Source organism: Leopardus geoffroyi, chromosome D2, assembly GCF_018350155.1.
Source record: "Leopardus geoffroyi isolate Oge1 chromosome D2, O.geoffroyi_Oge1_pat1.0, whole genome shotgun sequence".
In the NCBI taxonomy this organism is placed as follows: domain Eukaryota; kingdom Metazoa; phylum Chordata; class Mammalia; order Carnivora; family Felidae; genus Leopardus; species Leopardus geoffroyi.
The window spans coordinates 52,902,240-52,920,290 of record NC_059334.1 but is presented as its reverse complement, the minus strand read 5'-3'; the positions used below and the strand labels follow the sequence as shown (position 1 = coordinate 52,920,290).

Sequence of the window (18,051 nt, the reverse complement as noted above, 5' to 3'; positions counted from 1 at the left end):
AGAGATACTGTTTGAAGAACAGGAAAGAAGACTCTGCTTTAAATGGACAAAAATAAATCATTGTGAAGCTGTATAGGCTGGATTCATGGCATCTATTTCTTTTTCCTTCAGTTTATCTGAATCTGGCTTTGGAAAGGAAAGTTTTCAAACTTCACATTTTTTTCCCTTGTAGTATAACTTGAATGGAAATAAGTCAGTGTTGTTTTAGGCCCGTATTCCAAGTTTTTCCACCTTCTGAGTTACATAAACTGATCCAAGTTAGGAAACGAAAGGGTTTTAGCCTGCACTTAACCTTTTGCAGTTTGTAAGCTTTTGAGTAATACTTTGCTTTTTTTCTTTTTTTAAGCAGATCCTAGCTTATAATACTCATACTCCTTAGTGAATTCCGTATTTTAATATTTAATTGATTGAATTTCATTCTCAGGAAGGATTTTCTTATAAAATGGAAATATATAAAGTGGAAACTGTACTGCAGGGCAGCAAGAGTGGGCTTTTTGTTTTGTTTTGTCCTGTTTAGACAAGGGGCAGTATCCTATTATTGCTTTTAAAATCTTAGCCCACCCTCAGTTTAAAGTGTTTTATTAAACACCTATCTCTTTTGCATTGTATTGAAGGTGAATAGTAAGAGTCTTTGATTTCAAAGCAGTTATAGTTTGAAGGACTGTATAGAAAGGAGTAGGCAGGGGAACCTGGGTGGCTCAGCCGGTAAAACATCGACTTCGGCTCAGGTCATGATCTCATGGCTCATGAGTTCGAGCCCTGCATCAGGCTCTGTGCTGACAACTCAGAGCCTAGAGCCTGCTTCAGATTCTGTATCTCCCTTTCTCTGCCCCTCCCCCGCTGTGTAAGGAGACAAAGCCTGAGCAGCCATATAAATAACAGAACCATCTTGTGCTCTGTCACAAACAGTATCTGTTGTGCCAAGTCCAGGCAGAGGTGCTATGAAAGGGGTGGGGTGCACGGGGAGATGCTTGTTGAGCTCAGAGAAGCCAAAAACATCCCTGATGAGAACTTTGTTTGGAAGAGAGTAGCTCTCAGGAACTGAAATGGAAGGCACGAAGTTGACAGGCTGAGGCTGAGTGAATGTTTTAGCAAAGGGTGTAGATTGGGACAGAACTTGTTGACAGGAATTGGATGAGCAAGTGAGACCAAGAGAGGATAGGTTAGTTGAAAAGGTTTGGAGGGGCGCCTGGGTGGCTCATTGGTTAAGCGTCAGACTTCGGCTCAGGTAATGATTTCATGGTTCCTGGGTTCAAGCTCCACGTCTGGCTCGAGATCTGTGCTGACAGCTCAGCCTGGAGCCTGCTTCAGATTCTTTGTCTCCCCTCTCTCTGCCCCTCCCCCACTCACACTCTGTCTCTCAAGAAAATGAATAAACATTAAAAAAATTAATTTAAAAAAAAAGAAGAAAAGGTTTGGAATGGGAAACTGAGAGGATCTGGTAAAAAAAATTTGAAAGCTGAGAACAAAGACTTGGGTTGTCTTTTAAAATAAAACGGAAGCTTTACTCAAGTCTTCCGTCTTGAGAAGGAGAAATGGTGGCAAAGAGAAAACCTATTGGCAGCAGCATCAGGAACTCACCAGAGGATTATTAAGGTACGCGGAGGAGGGGAAATTAGATTGTCAAAGTTCAAGCCCTCTACAAGCAGGGTTGGGCCAAAGCTTCATCTATAGGGAAGTGCCTAGACTAAAAGTTGTCTGATGCTGAATGGGGGAGAGTAACAAGCAGTGGGTCAAGAGCTGGGGGTTTGTGCACTCAGATGTGGGCCGCAGTTACTGGCTATATGACACTGAGCTAGTTATATAATCTCTGAGACTCAGTTTACTCATCTGAATGATACTCATTGGGTTATTAAATGGATTATGTGAAGTCTACATACACACCGACACAGTACTTAGGCTTAATAGGTGTTAAATAATATTAGTGTCCTTCCCCCAGATAAAAATGTAATGCTCAGTAATAATAAAACCACCTGACTAGTTTGACCAGTTTCCTCCCACATCCCCAGTCTGGTCTCTGTTTTCATGGTCAGGTGCTTGTTAGAACTGACTGTGACTAGAATTGACAGACCGGCAGACTTCACAAGGACCTCTTTATGTAGGAAATGTGAGGTTATGTAAACAGAGCAGGTTTTAAGCCCAAATGCCCCAGGTCACGGCCCTGGACTGCAGGACTTTGCTAAGAACATAGGAAGTAGATTGCCAATTTTCAACTCTCAGGTGGTTCTACCCATCAAACTTGTTTTCTTGTTCATTCCCACCTGCCCCTATCCCTGCCTGCCAAGCCAGAAATCCACGAAGAAACATTTACTAGTGCAATAGAAAACACAAAACAGGCTAGAACCAAAATGTTTGAGCTTCAGCCTTGTATAGTAAATATAGTCAAAGAAATATGTTTAGTTCTGAATCCACGGGAAATGTTCAGGAATTCAAGGACTTGGGCAGTATCTGCAGAGTCATCTCTACATCTTTTTTTTTTTTTTTTAATGTCTTTTTTTTTTTTATTGATTTCTGAGAGAGAGAGAGAGAGAGAGAGAACACGAACTAGTGGGGGAGGGGCAGAGAGAGAGGGAGACACAGAACCTGAAGCAGACTCCAGGCTCTGAGCTGTCAGCACAGAGCCTGAGTCCAACTCAGGGCTTGAACCCAGAAACTGTGAGATCATGACCTGAGCCAAAGTCGGACACTCAACAGACTGAGCCACCCAGGCGCCCTTCTACATCTTAACTTAGGCTAATTCCTTCCCTTGGAATGTCCTCCATTTTTTCAACTATGTCATACCATCGAGATCTGCTACAGAAAGACTTCCCTGATTTCTCTATCCAGGTCTTCACTGAAAGATATGTCTTCTTTCTATGAAGTCCAACTTCTACAAATACTTAAAAAAATACTTCTTAGAATCCTTAATGCATTGTTCCTAGAATAGAGTTCTCTATGTATTTATTCTTCATGACTTTCTTGTACTAGCTTATAAATTCCTTGAGAACAAAGTCTTGCTTATGTCTGCATTCCTCTGAAGTGCCTAGAGCACATAGTAAGTGTTCAGTAAATTTTGGAAATCAGATGTTTTCATCCAAGAGGGAAAATGAATAGGGAATCCAGTTCAGAGACCTACAGTGTTCTCCAGGCAGCAGGCCGGGAGTTGGTGAGGTGCTTCAGCTCTTCCCACCCAGTGCCCTCAATCCTGTACTCTAATTAATGACCTCTAGTCTCTGTTTTCCAAATGAGCCAACCCTTTGACCTTGTGTGCCTTGGCCTGCACTATCCTGAACTTGGAATGCTCTTATTTCCAGGAAGACTAATTATCCTCCAGTTCATACGTGGCCTTTGTTCTATGGCTTTCCCTGATGTTTTGACACCTCTGCTCCATTTGTCTTTCATCAGTGTTCTGTAGGACAGACACACCCCCAACATAATACATTTCATGGTGTTCCTTAGTCATTTATTTATAGGTTGGAATTTTCTAGGACAGGGTTCTTCCTTGGCTTCTTTGTCTTTGTAGCTTCCTTGCCTAGCTTCATGCCTTATACCTCATAAATACTTTTGGTTCTATTGCATTGAATCCAAAGACAAAGACGCCTGAGGCAAACCAGGTAAGTCTTCTGACCTGATTGCCAAGGTTAGTAAGAATGTTTAGAACAGACTCTGTGGCAAAAAGTGTCTGAACTCAGGCAGCTGTGGCTGGAGAGGTGCCCTTCAGGCCTGTCTAGGAAGGTCACAAGAAATCAGGGAGCCTGGATTCTGTGCAAGGAGAGATCTCTTTCTCATTCTGTGTGTGTGTGTGTGTGTGTGTGTGTGTGTGTGTGTGTGTGTGTGTGTCTGTTCAGACCATGGATCTTTCCTTCTGGGACTGATCTCACTTAATCAGAAACTGACTGTCCCTTGGTCAGCTGTTTTATGAATGTAGCAGTGGTTTGGGGCACTGCCCTACAACCTGAAATTGTTTTTCCATTGCAGTTGATACTTGAAACATATAAATCACTAAGAGCGTTAGTTGATTTTAAGAACTGTTGGGTCTTTAAAAACACCCAAACAGCTTTTTAGAGAATGGGAGACTATATTACTGTCTTCCCCAGAAAGACCTGGTGATTTTTAATTTTTTTCCTACAAATTTTTATTTTAAAAAATTTCAAGCCTACAAAAAAGCTGTAAACCGTAGGAATAATGCAACAAACACCTATATAGGCTTCCTCTAGATTCACCAGTTGTCCGCATTTTGCCACATTTGCTTTCTCTTTTTTTCTCTTTCTGTGTGTATAGTTTTCGGTTATAGACATCAAGACCTCTCACTCCTAAGTGCTTCTGCATGTGTCTCCTGTAACAAGAAATATCCAGATTGTTCTAGTAATGTCCTTTAGAGCTGTTTTTTTTATCTAATATTCAAACATTTAGTCTTAACATCCAAATACAGTCTTACATTTAGTTGTCATATCTTCCTACTGTCCTTTAATTTAGATAGTTCCCTAAGCTTTTTATCTTCTGTATCATTTGATGGGTCAGTGTCAGATGTTTTATAGAATGTCACTTAATTTGGAATTAATCTGGTTGTTTCCTCATAATGAGATTCAAGTAAAGCACTGTCAGCAGGAAGAGTATGTAGATGATGTGCTGCACTAAGAAGGACATAGTACAGGAGTACATGTTAAGTCAGTTAACATAGTGCATGTTAAATCAGTTTGCCCTGTTGTTGGTGATGTTAAGTTTGATCATTTGGTTAAGATGTTGTCTGCCAGATTCCTTCTTTTCTTTTCTTTTCTTTTCTTTTCTTTTCTTTTCTTTTCTTTTCTTTTCTTTTCTTTTCTTTTCTCTTTGAGAGAGAGAGAATGAATCTCAAGCAGGCTCTACACTCCATGCAATGCAAGCCCCAGCACAGGGCTCGATCCCATGTCCCTGGGATCATGACTTGAGCCAACATCAAGAGTTGGACACTCAACTCTCAGCCACCCAGACACTCCAGGATTCCTCCATTTTAAAAGTGCCTTTCCCTCCCTTTGCAAATACTGAATAATCTGTAAAATGATACTTTAAGAGTATGTTGAATATCTTGTATCCCTTCCCAAATTCACCCAGTGGTTTTAGAATCCACTGATGATTCTTGCTTAACTCAATTATTACTGGGACGATGATATTCATTTTGTTAAAATCTTATTTAATTTAGTGAGATCTGCTCTTTAACTCCCTCAAGTACCTTCATTCTAAATACACAACCTAAAAATACATTGAAAGCCAATAAGCATCTTTATTAAATATGACAATTTGACCTAAATAAAACTAAATCTAAACTTCTGATGATTTTGAAGTTCATCATTTCAGTTCTTCTTAATATAGTTTTGTGGGCTTTATTTAGAGCAAATATATATGCATAGACCTTATATTTTAGGACTGAAGCACAGGTGACCACTTTCTGCTACTTTCTACCATTTCTGTGAAATGATCACTGTAACAAAGGTAACAATAAATATATAATAACTAGGCCAGTCCCTATTTGCTAATAATATTGAAATTTTTGCCTCATCATTTTTAGGTGAGACAGTATAATAGATATATAATAAGAATGAGGACTCCAAAAGCTGATGTAGGTTTTAATTCCAAATTTAATCTCTAGGTTTTAATCTCTGAGGTATCCCTTAACCTCTTGGAGCTTCAGTTTCCTTGTCTGTAAAATGATAATAATAACACCTGTATTTACCTCATAGAAGAACTGTGAGGATGAAAAGAGCTGACAGATGTAAAGTGTTTATTATTAGCAAAGTGCCTGGCGCACTGTAAGCACTTAGTAACTGGTGTTTGTGGTGGTGAAGTTGGTGGTGATTGTTATGGGGATCAAGTATAAAAAATTATAACATGAAAAATTATGTATTTAAGAGCTCAGAAAGCATTGTTTTTGACAGGTAGCCAAGAACATTTTGGAGGTTGTCATACTTAGTGTGTTCTCAGGTATTAAAAGAAAAATAATCTTTTAATTAAATTTACCCTGCAAAAACCTGGCCAAATAAAATGGAATAATCCCAATTGAGTCCCCCCTCCCCCCACAACCCCATACCTGCCTGTTCCTCTTTACCCTGGAGTAGTGTGGTCAGTCCAGGCTTGTCCAAAAATCTCTCACTGTTGTACCCTTCCTCCCCCAACCTATTTGGCACCAATGGGAAAGGGAAAGCAAGCAATTTCCTGCCACCCATTCTGCCCAACCCAGAGTCATGATGCTGATAGTGCTAAGAATTCCTATTGCTTCCCTTGGAGCCCATAATTCCATCCACAGACTGGCTCTGAGTTGAGGACCTCCCATAGCTCACAACATCTCTGAAGCCCCGCCACACTCCTCAGGTATGTGGCAAACAAGACCGCCATTTCTGAAACTTGAGTTTTATGATCCTGTTATCTCTTACTGGCTCAGAGGGTAAGGGAGAACAGGAGAGCTAATACTTTTTTTGCCAAGCTTTTATATATATATATACCTTTCATACTAATAGAAGAACTTGCCAACAGTGACAGTTTGAGGAGCTTGATTTGTAGGCATAATAGGCTTTTATTTAAATTTTTTTTAATGTTTATTATGAGAGAGAAAGAGACAGAGTGTGAGTGGAGGAGGGGCAGAGCAAGAAGGAGATGCAGAACCTGAAGCAGGCTCCAGGCTCTGAGCTGTCAGTACAGAGCCTGACATGGGGCTCAAACCCACCGACCGTGAGATCATGACCTGAGCCAAAGTCAGATACTTAACCAACTGAGCCACCCGGGTGCCCCAGATAGTCTTTTATTTAAAGAATGTATTAGAATCAGCAAATAATATCACATCTGATAATTCTGTCTCCTGGTGGAGATGGCTAGTGATATATGAAAGCAAAATATTCAGTCACTTTTATCATTTGTTTATGGTAATGTTCAGCCTGTTATTCAAATAGCTTTAAAGTTTTTCTTTAGTATCTAGATTACTGCACTTTATTCACCAAACACTTGGAAATGCCCAGTGGAAACTGCATATCATTAATTTGAACTCTAATTTTTATAACGAGATTGTATGCAAAACTCAGTTTTACATATCACACAAGTAACTGAAAATGCAGAAAAAGAAAAATTGACACTTGCACAATACCTGGTTTACAAAGTACCTTTATGTGTGTTATTTCATAACCTACAACATCTCTGTAAGATAATGAGGACAAAGACTTATTTTTTTTTTCACTTTACAGAGAAAAGAGCCAAGACTCAGAAAGTTTAAGTTGATTTTCAAGTTCATGGTTCCATCATTTGCTAGGTTACTTTGAACAACTTGCTTAATCACTCTGTGCAATTTCTTTAACTGTAAAACAACTAAAAGTAATGCCTACCTTATAGGATGTGTGTGATGATGAAAGAATGCACTCAGAATAGTGCCTGGTGCATAATAGATGCTCAATAAATGCTAGCTATTATTACACACAGCTAGTAAATGTTAGGACTTAGATCTAAATCCAGACCTTCTGACTCCTAGTCCAGAACTCTTTTCATAGTACCATGTGGAATTCGACTTTTCGCAAATAATTGATTTAATTTTCATCTCACATTGACCTTGTTATTCTAGAAGGAATCTTTTTCTACTTTGTTTGCTTTGACCTTAAACTTCTGAAGATCAAAAGGGAAATATGTTTGAAGGATTCTTCATTCCTGATTTGTTTTTAATACTCTTGATTTCTGTTGTCATCTGGGTTTGGTTGACCTTGAGGTATCAGAAGGTGTTTTTAGTAGGTGAAGGTACTGTTCATGAGTGATTTGGGATGTCTCTGGTGAATTTTGTTTTGGTTAGAAAGCCCAACGTAGGAAGTAGGGTTGAAGGAAATTGTTGAACTTGAGTCACACCGCTTTGTAATGCTAAGAGAGTATTGTCATTACTGCGAGTGGCAGCTTGCTGGTGAGGGAGTAGAGATGATTTATTATAAAAGCTGACTTGCTATAAAAGTTATCCTGAAGAAGTTGGTTAAATGTTATGGGCCACTGTTTGGGAAAGGAAAAGAAGCTGTTTGTAGATATTTTTCTCAGTAATAATATTTGTGGTAGGCTTTTACTTGCAACTCCTCATTGTTTATACTCTAATGCTAATGGTGACATTTATGGCTGTGAGAGAGGCATGACTGAAGATCTGCCCACTTTTGTGGTAGCTACTCAGCTGCTATGGGGAGACACTCCCTCTCCTCTGATGCCCAAGTTGAGATCTGTGCAGGATTTGATGTGGAAGATTTCAGAGGGTGTACAGTGATGTGCCAGAAAAATGCGGTCAGCCTGGTGGCCTTCTGGTGGCAAGGAGCTGGAGAAAGCCTCAGCTCAGTGAGCATGCCCCATCCCCAGGCCTTTTTGATATGCCTGTGCATAATGTACACAGATGGGGCCCTCTCCAAGAACAAGATAGCCTGTGTGCCTCTTAGGACCTTTGTGGACCATCTGTACCAGGATTTCACATGGTGAGCCAGGAGGTTTGAGAGGACATGCTGAGACCTCCTCTTTATGATTTGCATTTTTTAACCCACTCATCTCTAATATTCACTTTGGCAAGTGGAATTAATGTTCTCACATTAAATGAAAACACTGAATTTTTAATAGATTCCTTGGGGCTTGGTGATAGTTTGATACTGTTTCCAACAGAGAAAAGATACGAAGAAATGATATTTTTTTCTAGTTTGCAGTTAGGTTTTATTTTTCTTGCCTAGCCACCTGCTGAATCCTCTGACCCATCTAGCCTGGGAGCAGAGCCCAGAAAACAGCTCTGGGTCCTATCACTTAGGCAGCCTCCCTGTTGTATCTACATACCCACTCCCATGGGCTTGGTGCTGTCCCCTGTGCGCTGGCTTCAGCCGGTTGCATTGGCCACTCTTGGTGTGCCAGGTAGTGGTTGATCTGTTTCCTTCTGTGTTTGCTTAGATGGTAGTGATTGACATTTTTGTGCTGTATTCGCTTGGATACTTTGTATAGTTTCCCAAAGAATTGGGAAAAAAGATTTTTTAAAAAGTACCCATTATTCATTATCTATTGCTACTGTCATTATGTGCTGCCCGGGACTCCCAAGAGCTTTGCTTCTAGGCCAGTTGATTAATATCTTTGTTTGATGTGTGAGAATCTTCTGAATTTGGAAGTTCTTATCCTTCTCTGCCATTTACACCTTTCTGGCACCAGAGTAGAACCATATTGGTGATGGTTTTTTTGTTTTGTTTTGTTTTGTTCTGTTTTTGTTTTTGTTTTTGTTTTTTTTGTTTGTTTTTTTTTTTTTTTTTGAGATCAGCAGCAGGGCTGGGAGTGGAGGTGACAGCTGAGAGACTTAGCAAAGCTAGAGGGGTTGCAGAGAGGCCAAATAGTTGGATACTCAAGCTTAGACTAGCTCATGATGGGCCTTTGCTCAGCTGCCATTCATGAATGCCAGCATGGCAGCAGATGCTAGAATTGGTCCCTTGAACGTCTGTTGATCTCTTTGAAGTCTTGGCTGATTCTCTCAAGTCAGAGTCCTTGCTCCTCTGGGCTACCATGGCACTTTTTGTTCCCACGTATCTCCTTCAGCTTTGTAGCAAATAGTTAATTGTCTAAATGTCTGTTTCTTCTACCACATAAGTCTCTTGACAGTAGGAACCTACTCTCTTCCATCTCACTTTTCTCATAAGCCATAGATTGTATCCTACTTGTAATAGTTGCTCAGTAAATCTTACTGAATCAAAGTGAACAAACTGGCTGTCTCTGTGGAAGTTCTGCAGCTAGTATCCATGTTTATTAGTTGTATACTCTGTCATGAGATAAGAGTGTATCCTTAGAGAAAGAAAGCATCATCATCAGAAATAACATGTAAATATACATGTAAATATAACACGTAAATAACCCTACGTTATTATTGGGCCTTTTGGGGAGGCAGCTTTTGTTGGGCTATAATTCACACACCATACAGTTCCCCCCATTGAACTTGTAAAATTCAGTGGTTTTCCTTATGTTCACAGAGTTATGCCACCATCACCACAATCAATCTTAGAAAATATTTATCATCCCCAAAAGAAACCCTGTACCTATTCCCTCTAGTCCTTTAGCCCTAGACAACCATTAATCTATTTTTTGTCTCCATAGATTTGCCTATTCTGGACATTTTATATAAATGGAATCATACGATATTTGTGCCTACCTTTTCACTTGGCATAATATTTTCAAGGTACCTCCATGTTGTAGTATGTTTCAAACCTAAAGCTTGGTGGAAGTTAGAGGGCAGGTGATGCTTGTTTTTTGACTAGTGGTTGTGGCTCAGGCCAGTGATGAGTCTGCCTGCTCTCAGGAGGACCAGATCTATAGGTATACTATGCAGATATTGTGGGTTCAGTTTCAGACCACCACAATGAAGCAAATATTTCAATAAAGTGAATGAAATGAATTTTTTAGTATCTCAGTGCATATAAAAGTTATGTTTATACTGTAGTCTGTTAAGTGTGCAATAGCATTGTGTCTAAAAATCTGCATACCTTAATTAAAAATGACTATTGCTAAAAAAAAAAAATGCTAGCCATCATCTGAGCTTTCTGTGAATTGTAATTTTTTTTTGGTGGAGAATCTTGACTCAGTGTTCATGGCTTCTGACAGACCAGGGTGGTGGTTGCTAAAGGTTGGTATGGCTTTGGAAATTTCTTAAAATAAGACAACTTTGTCACACCAAAACAAATTATTTCTCTGTGGCACACAATATTGTTTGATAGCATTTACCCACAGTAAAGCTTCTTTCAAAATTGGGGTCAGTGCTCTCAAACTCTGCCTCTGCTTTTATCAGCTGTTTATGTAATATTCTAAATCTTTTGTTATCATTTCCACAGTCTTCACAGCATTTTTGCCAGAAATAGATTCCATCTCAAGAAACCATTTTTTTTTTTGTTGTTGTTGTTGTTCACCCATGAGAAACAACTCCTCATCTGTTAAGGTTGTATCATGAGATTACAGCCATTTAGTTACATCTTCTGGCTTTACTTCTAGTTCTCTTGCTGGTTCTACCACGTCTGCAGTTACTTCCTCCACTGAAGTCCTCAGCCTCTCAAAGTCATCCACAAGGGTTGGGCTCAACTTCTTCCAAACTTCTGTCATGGTGATATTTTGACCTCTTCCCATGGATCACGAATATTCTTTTTTTTTTTTTTTTTTTTTTTTTAATTTTTTTTTTTTTTTTTCAACGTTTATTTATTTTTGGGACAGAGAGAGACAGAGCATGAACGGGGGAGGGGCAGAGAGAGAGGGAGACACAGAATCGGAAACAGGCTCCAGGCTCCGAGCCATCAGCCCAGAGCCCGACGCGGGGCTCGAACTCACGGACCGCAAGATCGTGACCTGGCTGAAGTCGGACGCTTAACCGACTGCGCCACCCAGGCGCCCCGACGAATATTCTTAATCACATCTAGAATGGTGGATCCTTTCCAGAAGGTTTTCAGTTTGCTTTGCCCAGATCCATCAGAGGAATCGCTGGTGGCTACAGCCTTATGAAATGTATTTCTTAAATAATAAGACTTGGAGCACACCTGGCTGACTCATTTGGGGACGCATGTAACTCTTGATCTTGGGGTTGAGTTTGAGCTCCACATTGGGTGTAGAGATTACTAAAAAAAAACAAAAACAAAAACAAAAATAAAAAACAAACAAAAACAAACAAAAAAGGAACAAACTTAAAAAAAAATAATAAGACTTGAAAGTTGGGGGTGCCTGGATGGCTCAGTTGGTTGAATGTCCCACTTCGGCTCAGGTCATGATCTCGAGGTTCACGAATTCGAGCCCCACATCGGGCTCTGGGCTGACTGCTCAGAGCCTGGAGCCTGCTTTGGATGTTGTGTCTCTCCCTCTCTCTGCCCCTCCCCTTTTCACACTCTGTCTCTCTCTCAAAAATAAACAAACATTAAAAAAAAAAAAAAAGACTTGTAAGTTGAAATGGCTTCTTGATCCATGGGCTGCAGAATGGACATTCTGTTAGCAGGCATGAAAACAATATTCATTTCATTTTACATCTCCATCAGCGCTCTTAGGTGACCAAGTGCATTGTCAATAGGCAGTAACATTTTGAAGGGAATCTGTTTTCCTGAGCAGTAGGTCAACAGTGGGCCTAACATTTCAATAAGCTATATTGTAAACAGATGTGCTGTGAACTAGGCTTTATTGTTCCTGTATTATAGAGCACAGGCAGAGTAGATCTAGCATGATTCTTTTTTTTTTTTTTTTTTTAATTTTTTTTTTCAACGTTTATTTATTTTGGGGGCAGAGAGAGACAGAGCATGAACGGGGGAGGGGCAGAGAGAGAGGGAGACACAGAATCGGAAACAGGCTCCAGGCTCTGAGCCAACAACCCAGAGCCTGACGCGGGGCTTGAACTCACGGACCGTGAGATCGTGACCTGGCTGAAGTCGGACGCTTAACTGACTGCGCCACCCAGGTGCCCCAGATCTAGCATGATTCTTAAGGCCTGTAGGATTTTCAGAATGGTCAGTGAGCATTGATTTCAACTTAAAGTCACCAACTGCATTAACCCCTAACAAGAGAGTGAGTCTGTCCTTTGAAGCTTTGAAGCTTGGCATTGAAGCTTTGCTATGAAAGTCCTAGATTGCATCTTCTTCCAATAGAAGACTGTTTCATCTACATTGAAAAACCTGTTTTTTAGTGTAGCCCCCTTCGTGAATTAACCTTAGCTAGGTCTTCTGGATAACTTCTGCAGCTTCTACATCAGCACTTGCTGTTTTATGTTGCACTTTTATGTTATGGAGACAGCTTCTTTCTTTAAACCTCATGAACCAACCTCTGCTAGCTTCCACCTTTTCTCCTGCAGCTTCCTCACCTCTCTCAGTCTTCATGGAATTGTAGAGAGTTAGGGCCTTGTTCTGGATGGGGCTTTGGTTGAAGGGAAAGTTGTGGCTGCTCTGATCTTCCATCCAAACCACTAGAACTTTCTTCATATCAACCATAAAGCTGTTTTGCTTTCTTATCATTCATGTGTTCACTGGAGTAGCACTTCTAATTTCCTTCAAGAACTTTTCCTTTGCACTGCAACTTGGCTAACTGGCTCAAGAGCCTAACCTGTGGCCCTCTCATCTTTCAACATGTCTTCTGCACTGTGCTGAATCATTTCTAGTTGCTGATTTAAAGAGACGTGCAACCCTTCCTTTCACTTCGAGGCAACTATAGGTTTATTAGTTGGCCTGATTTCAGGGGATTGAAACTGTGTTTGTGTCTCAGGGAACAGGGAAGCCCAAGGAAAGGGAGAGATACAGTGGAATGGCTGGTCAGTGGAGCAGTCAGAATACACACAGTATTTAAGTTCTCTGTCTTCTATGGTCCCAGTTGATGGCACCCCAAAACAATCATGATAATAAATCAAAGATCCCTGATCACAGATCACCATGACCAATATAATAATAATGATGAAAAAGTTTGAAATATTGTGAGAATTACCAAAATGTGACACAGTGACACAAAGCACATGCTTTTGGGAGAATGGCTTCCATAGACTTAATTCACTTAGGGTTGCCACAGGCCTTTAATTTGTAAAACAAACAAACAAAAAACTCAGTATCTGCAGAGCACAATAAAGTAAAGCTCAATAAAATTAGGTATGCTTGTATTTCATGGAAATTTCATAGAGGAGTTCTGAACTTGCTTCTCTGAGCAATTATAAGAATTGAGACCGCGTCAGTGAGTACCTAATCCAATGCCCGGCATATGAGGGTCTCAATGACTGTTACTTCCCTGTGTCCCATTTCAGGTTCTTGGATTCTAGTAAGAATCTGCCCAAGTGAAACAACAGATAAATTTTTATTTGGTACTTTGAGTTTAATTTACTGATTTTTCCCTCTATCCTTTTGTTTTTGTCCTCCCAAGGCTATGCCTTTCTGCTGTTCCAGGAGGAGAGCTCAGTGCAAGCGTTGATAGATGCCTGCCTGGAAGAAGACGGGAAACTGTACCTGTGTGTGTCAAGCCCCACCATCAAGGATAAGCCAGTAAGTAATAGTAGCCAGCTGTTGCTTTTCCAGAGCACATATGCATTTGGAATAGCTGAGCGCCTCCTTTTTGTAATGGGAATGCTGGTAACTAGGATTCTCTTACCCGGGGTGACCTTGCTATGCAATAGAGCTGGACTATTGTTGATGAGAAGCTAATAACAAATTACTCAGTATTTCATTTTATACCTCTGGGACTGCGTGTAAACAAATGTGTCCTTGTCTTTCCCTTTACAGCTCTTTTAAGCTAATTCCTATTCAGTAACTCTGAATTGAAGTAAACAATGCTCTAAGCGGTTTTGGCAACTGGTTTCTGTCATTTTTCAGATCAAGGACAGGAGTAATTTATTATTATTTTTTTTAAAAAAGATCATAATTGGCAATGTTTATGCCCCTCTGAATGCAAGGCATTGTGAGTGGTACCTACAACTGGCTTACCTAGAGCTTACACTCTAAAATGGATAGCTTCAAACGGGGTGGGAGAGGGAGAGGGCAAGGACAGAGAACATGAACCTCAGACCATAAACAAATGTACACTTATACAGAGTTCATGGTTAAGAGGTTGTGGTTTCTGAGCCAAAGCATGTGAGTAAGTCATTGGGTAAGAGATGAAGACTGCTTACTTTCTCCTGACAGGGGTTATCAGTGAAGAAGGGGCAAGGCTGTATTCAGAACAACAAAAAAAGAAATTGGTTGGCATGGCAGATAGAGGATTGAGGGAATTCGGAAGGGGATGAGTGTGTGTCAAGAGCTGGTGCTAGGAGTGGGAAATAGAGTAAAAATTGTGATGTGGACCAAGGGACCGAGGCAGGAATCTCTCCCGGGGCTTGCAGCGTCCCCTGTTAGACTTACACCAAATGTGGGGCTTGCTTGACAGTTAAGTTTATTCTCAGAAATGTGCATGGGGAAAGAGTTGGGGTCAGAAGTAGAAGTCTTCTAAAATTTTTTTTTTTATGTTTTATGTTTTATATTTGAGAGAGAGACAGAGAGACAGCAAGCAGGGGAGGGGCAGAGACAGATAGAATCTGAAGCAGGCTCCAGGCTCTAAGCTGTTAGCACAGAGCCCGCCCGACGCCGGGCTCAAACTCACAAACTGTGAGATCATGACCTGAGCCAAAGTCGGACGCTTAACCAACTGAGCCACCCAGGTGCCCCCAGAAGTAGAAGTCTTGACTCTAGCATTTAAATTATCTGCTTGTTCAGAATAAGTCACCTAATCCTTGCAGGATCTTAGTTTCCTCATCTATAAAATGGCAGGAATAATGGTTTCTCTCTGCGATGTTGAGCAGCTCAGATAAGAGGAAAACGAATGTGAAAGCACTTGGTACTTGTGCAGATGTAACTGGATGATGCTGTTAGAGCCGTATGGTGCTATAGTCAGGAGAGCAAGATTAGAGCTTATTACATGGTAACATCTACTGAAAAGAATGGTGGCATCTAGAGCAGGGTTTATAGTTGGCTGCAGAAGAATGGCGCTGGGACTTGTCCACCTATAAGGGGGAGACTGCAGCATGGAAAGCAGAGGAGTTACAAAGAATGGAGATATTGGGTTATAGAATAATCGATGCAGAAGAAGAAGCAAGGATTTTAGCAAGTGTGACAGTGCCACCATGTATTTCACATTCTGGGGCCATTACCAAATTTTTATAGCAGTTAGCAGACTTGGATAGAGTAGCTATGCAGTTGGGGAAAAAGAGTAGGGAACCTTTGCTAACTTTGGTCTTAATTTAAGCTGTGGAAAGGCTGTGTACACTGTGGCTGGAATAGGAGGGTGTAGTGTTTCCTCTGAACACATAATGAGAAAGCTGGAGTAACATTTCTAAATCTCTTTGGAATAGTGTGAGATTAGAAAGACCGATCCCAACTTGGCAGAGTCAGATGTCTGAAAGGTAAATGGTTAACCTCCAGAGAGCCTCTGCCACCATAAGAGAGGATTAGAAATAGATTTATGCATTAAAAAAAAAAAAAAAAAAGCAGAGTGATAGAGATCCACATGAAGATAGTTACGCCCAAAGTAGACTAAGAAGCTGTTGAATTGAGGGGAGGAGACCAGAGACGAGCAGATGAGCTTGTGTACCTTGGAAGTATCATGTCACTTGCTCTGTGGGAAAAGGAGGCTAATACGCCTTCTCAGGACATGCCTTCACCAGGACTGGACATCTCTTGAGAAGGGGATGAGCAGTGGTGGTTGCAGATGGAGGTGGTATGTTGATTGTTTTCCCTCCAAATACATTTATTACCCTGAGCATGAAGGACTTTTGAAAAATAATTAGTGTAACTATCTGTTTTGGAAATGTTTATGGGGAAACTAACTTTCACTGTTTGTGTTTCTGCAAATTTCTGCCTTATTGCAGTTTTCATTTTCTGAACTCAAGTGAAACAGTTTTTTATTGGAGCTTGGTGAATTCTGAATGGTGGCTGCTGATTACGTATTTCTTTAACCCAGGCATACTCAGAATTTCCAGCATAAACAATTTGAATAAAACTCAGGATGGGAAACAGAAAAGTCCCCAAATACCTATAATTCTAATGAACTGGATCCCATTTTGGGTTCCAGCTCTTTTGGCTCCATTTTTGAAACCTTCTCTTTGTTGGCTTTAGCTCCACATCTATCACTCCCAGCCTCATTTGGCCACACTTCCCCACCCAGGTTTCAGTACATTCCACCTCGTTTTGGATGCTCCCACAGAAAGTGAGAGCTGGGTTGAACTATTGGGAGTAAATGAGGACCCTGGCAATAACTCAAGGTAAAGTCAACCTTTGGAACTCATTCACCAAACCTTCTGAGCTATGGCTTTTTCTACTTCTTGGCTTGGCTACTTTTCAGGATCCTAGTGCCCTCATTCTGTTATTTAGTTCTCTCTGATCCTCTCTGGAGTTCTCCTTAGAAATACACAATGTTCCAGAATGACCTCACAGATTTTTCTATCCATTGACGTTCTCCCTTATTCTGTTCCCCCAGATCAAACCCCCTTTCCCTTTGTGTGGATTAGGTTAATCAGATTGTTTTCCTAATACAGAGCCTGATAGCAAGGTTCCCTCTCACCTTTCTAAGATTGTGTTTGTTTTTTAACTCAACAAATCCCAAATCAGTGGATTCCAGATAGTATTAGGAGGTATTTTTGGTCAGTGATTACCTTTCATTAAATAACTCTACTTAGACTACCCTATGTATGTATAGGTCTGATCCTTAAAGATGACAGAAGACACTATTTATAGCTTGATTAATTGACTTCTCAGTTCCAAAGAGTGGGTAGACAAATGGGCAACAGCAGGAACTATTGCAAAGCTCCTAGATGTGTGATTTTGACCTCTCCTCCAGCAAAAGGAATTCCGTAGCTCAGATGTTCCAGGCATCCCAGAGGATAGCTGTGTTCTTGTCCAGGCTTCCAGTGAAGTGGACAGACATTGTGACAGTGGTCCCTTTTGTCAAGGTGACTCCACTTTTTGAATGTATAAATAGACTGAACCTGAAGGTACAAAACAGCAAACTGATAGAGCAGGAAACCTGTTAGAGTCTAACAGAGATAGGGACTAAAAATCAGTAACCTTGAAGAAGAGGTGTGGAAGGAGATTTTTATGACTCTTACCTTCTAAAACACTTTGGCCAGAGATGTAGGATAGTAAACACCTTGAAAGGAGTATTATAGAAGTTTCCTGCTTCTTCCTCCTTACAATTTATAACATAATCACAATTTATAAATATCCTGAAATATGACAGATTGATTTTCTATACAGTTGGCCCTTGAGCAGTGGGGTAGGGGTGTTAGGGGTGCTGACACCCCACGTAGCTGAAAAATCCACATATAACCTTTGGCTCCCCATAAATATTATTAACTACCAAAATCCTATTAACCAGAAACCTTAACAATAACATATACAGCTGATTAAACCTATTGTATTATATTATAAACCATATTCTTAGAATAAAGTAAGCTAGAGAAAAGATAATGTTATTAAGAAAATCATGAGAAAAATGTAGTATACTGTATTAATCAAAAAAGTCTACATATAAGTGGACTTGCATGCTTCACACCTGTATTGTTCAAGGGTCAACTGTATATTTAAAACTGTCTTAGCAAACCGAAGTGTGCTT

General features: G+C 40.4%; 1 protein-coding gene across 13 annotated transcripts in view; it reads left to right on the top strand.

The window, feature by feature from the left end:
• Positions 1–18,051, top strand: part of CPEB3 (cytoplasmic polyadenylation element binding protein 3) — a 196,159-nt gene that overhangs the window by 127,161 nt on the left and 50,947 nt on the right. For all 13 annotated transcript variants that reach the window (XM_045438199.1, XM_045438209.1, XM_045438211.1 and 10 more), the window contains one exon: positions 13,837–13,955. In XM_045438199.1, coding sequence (XP_045294155.1) covers positions 13,837–13,955 — 119 coding nt within the window. The remainder of the gene's footprint in view (positions 1–13,836; positions 13,956–18,051) is intronic.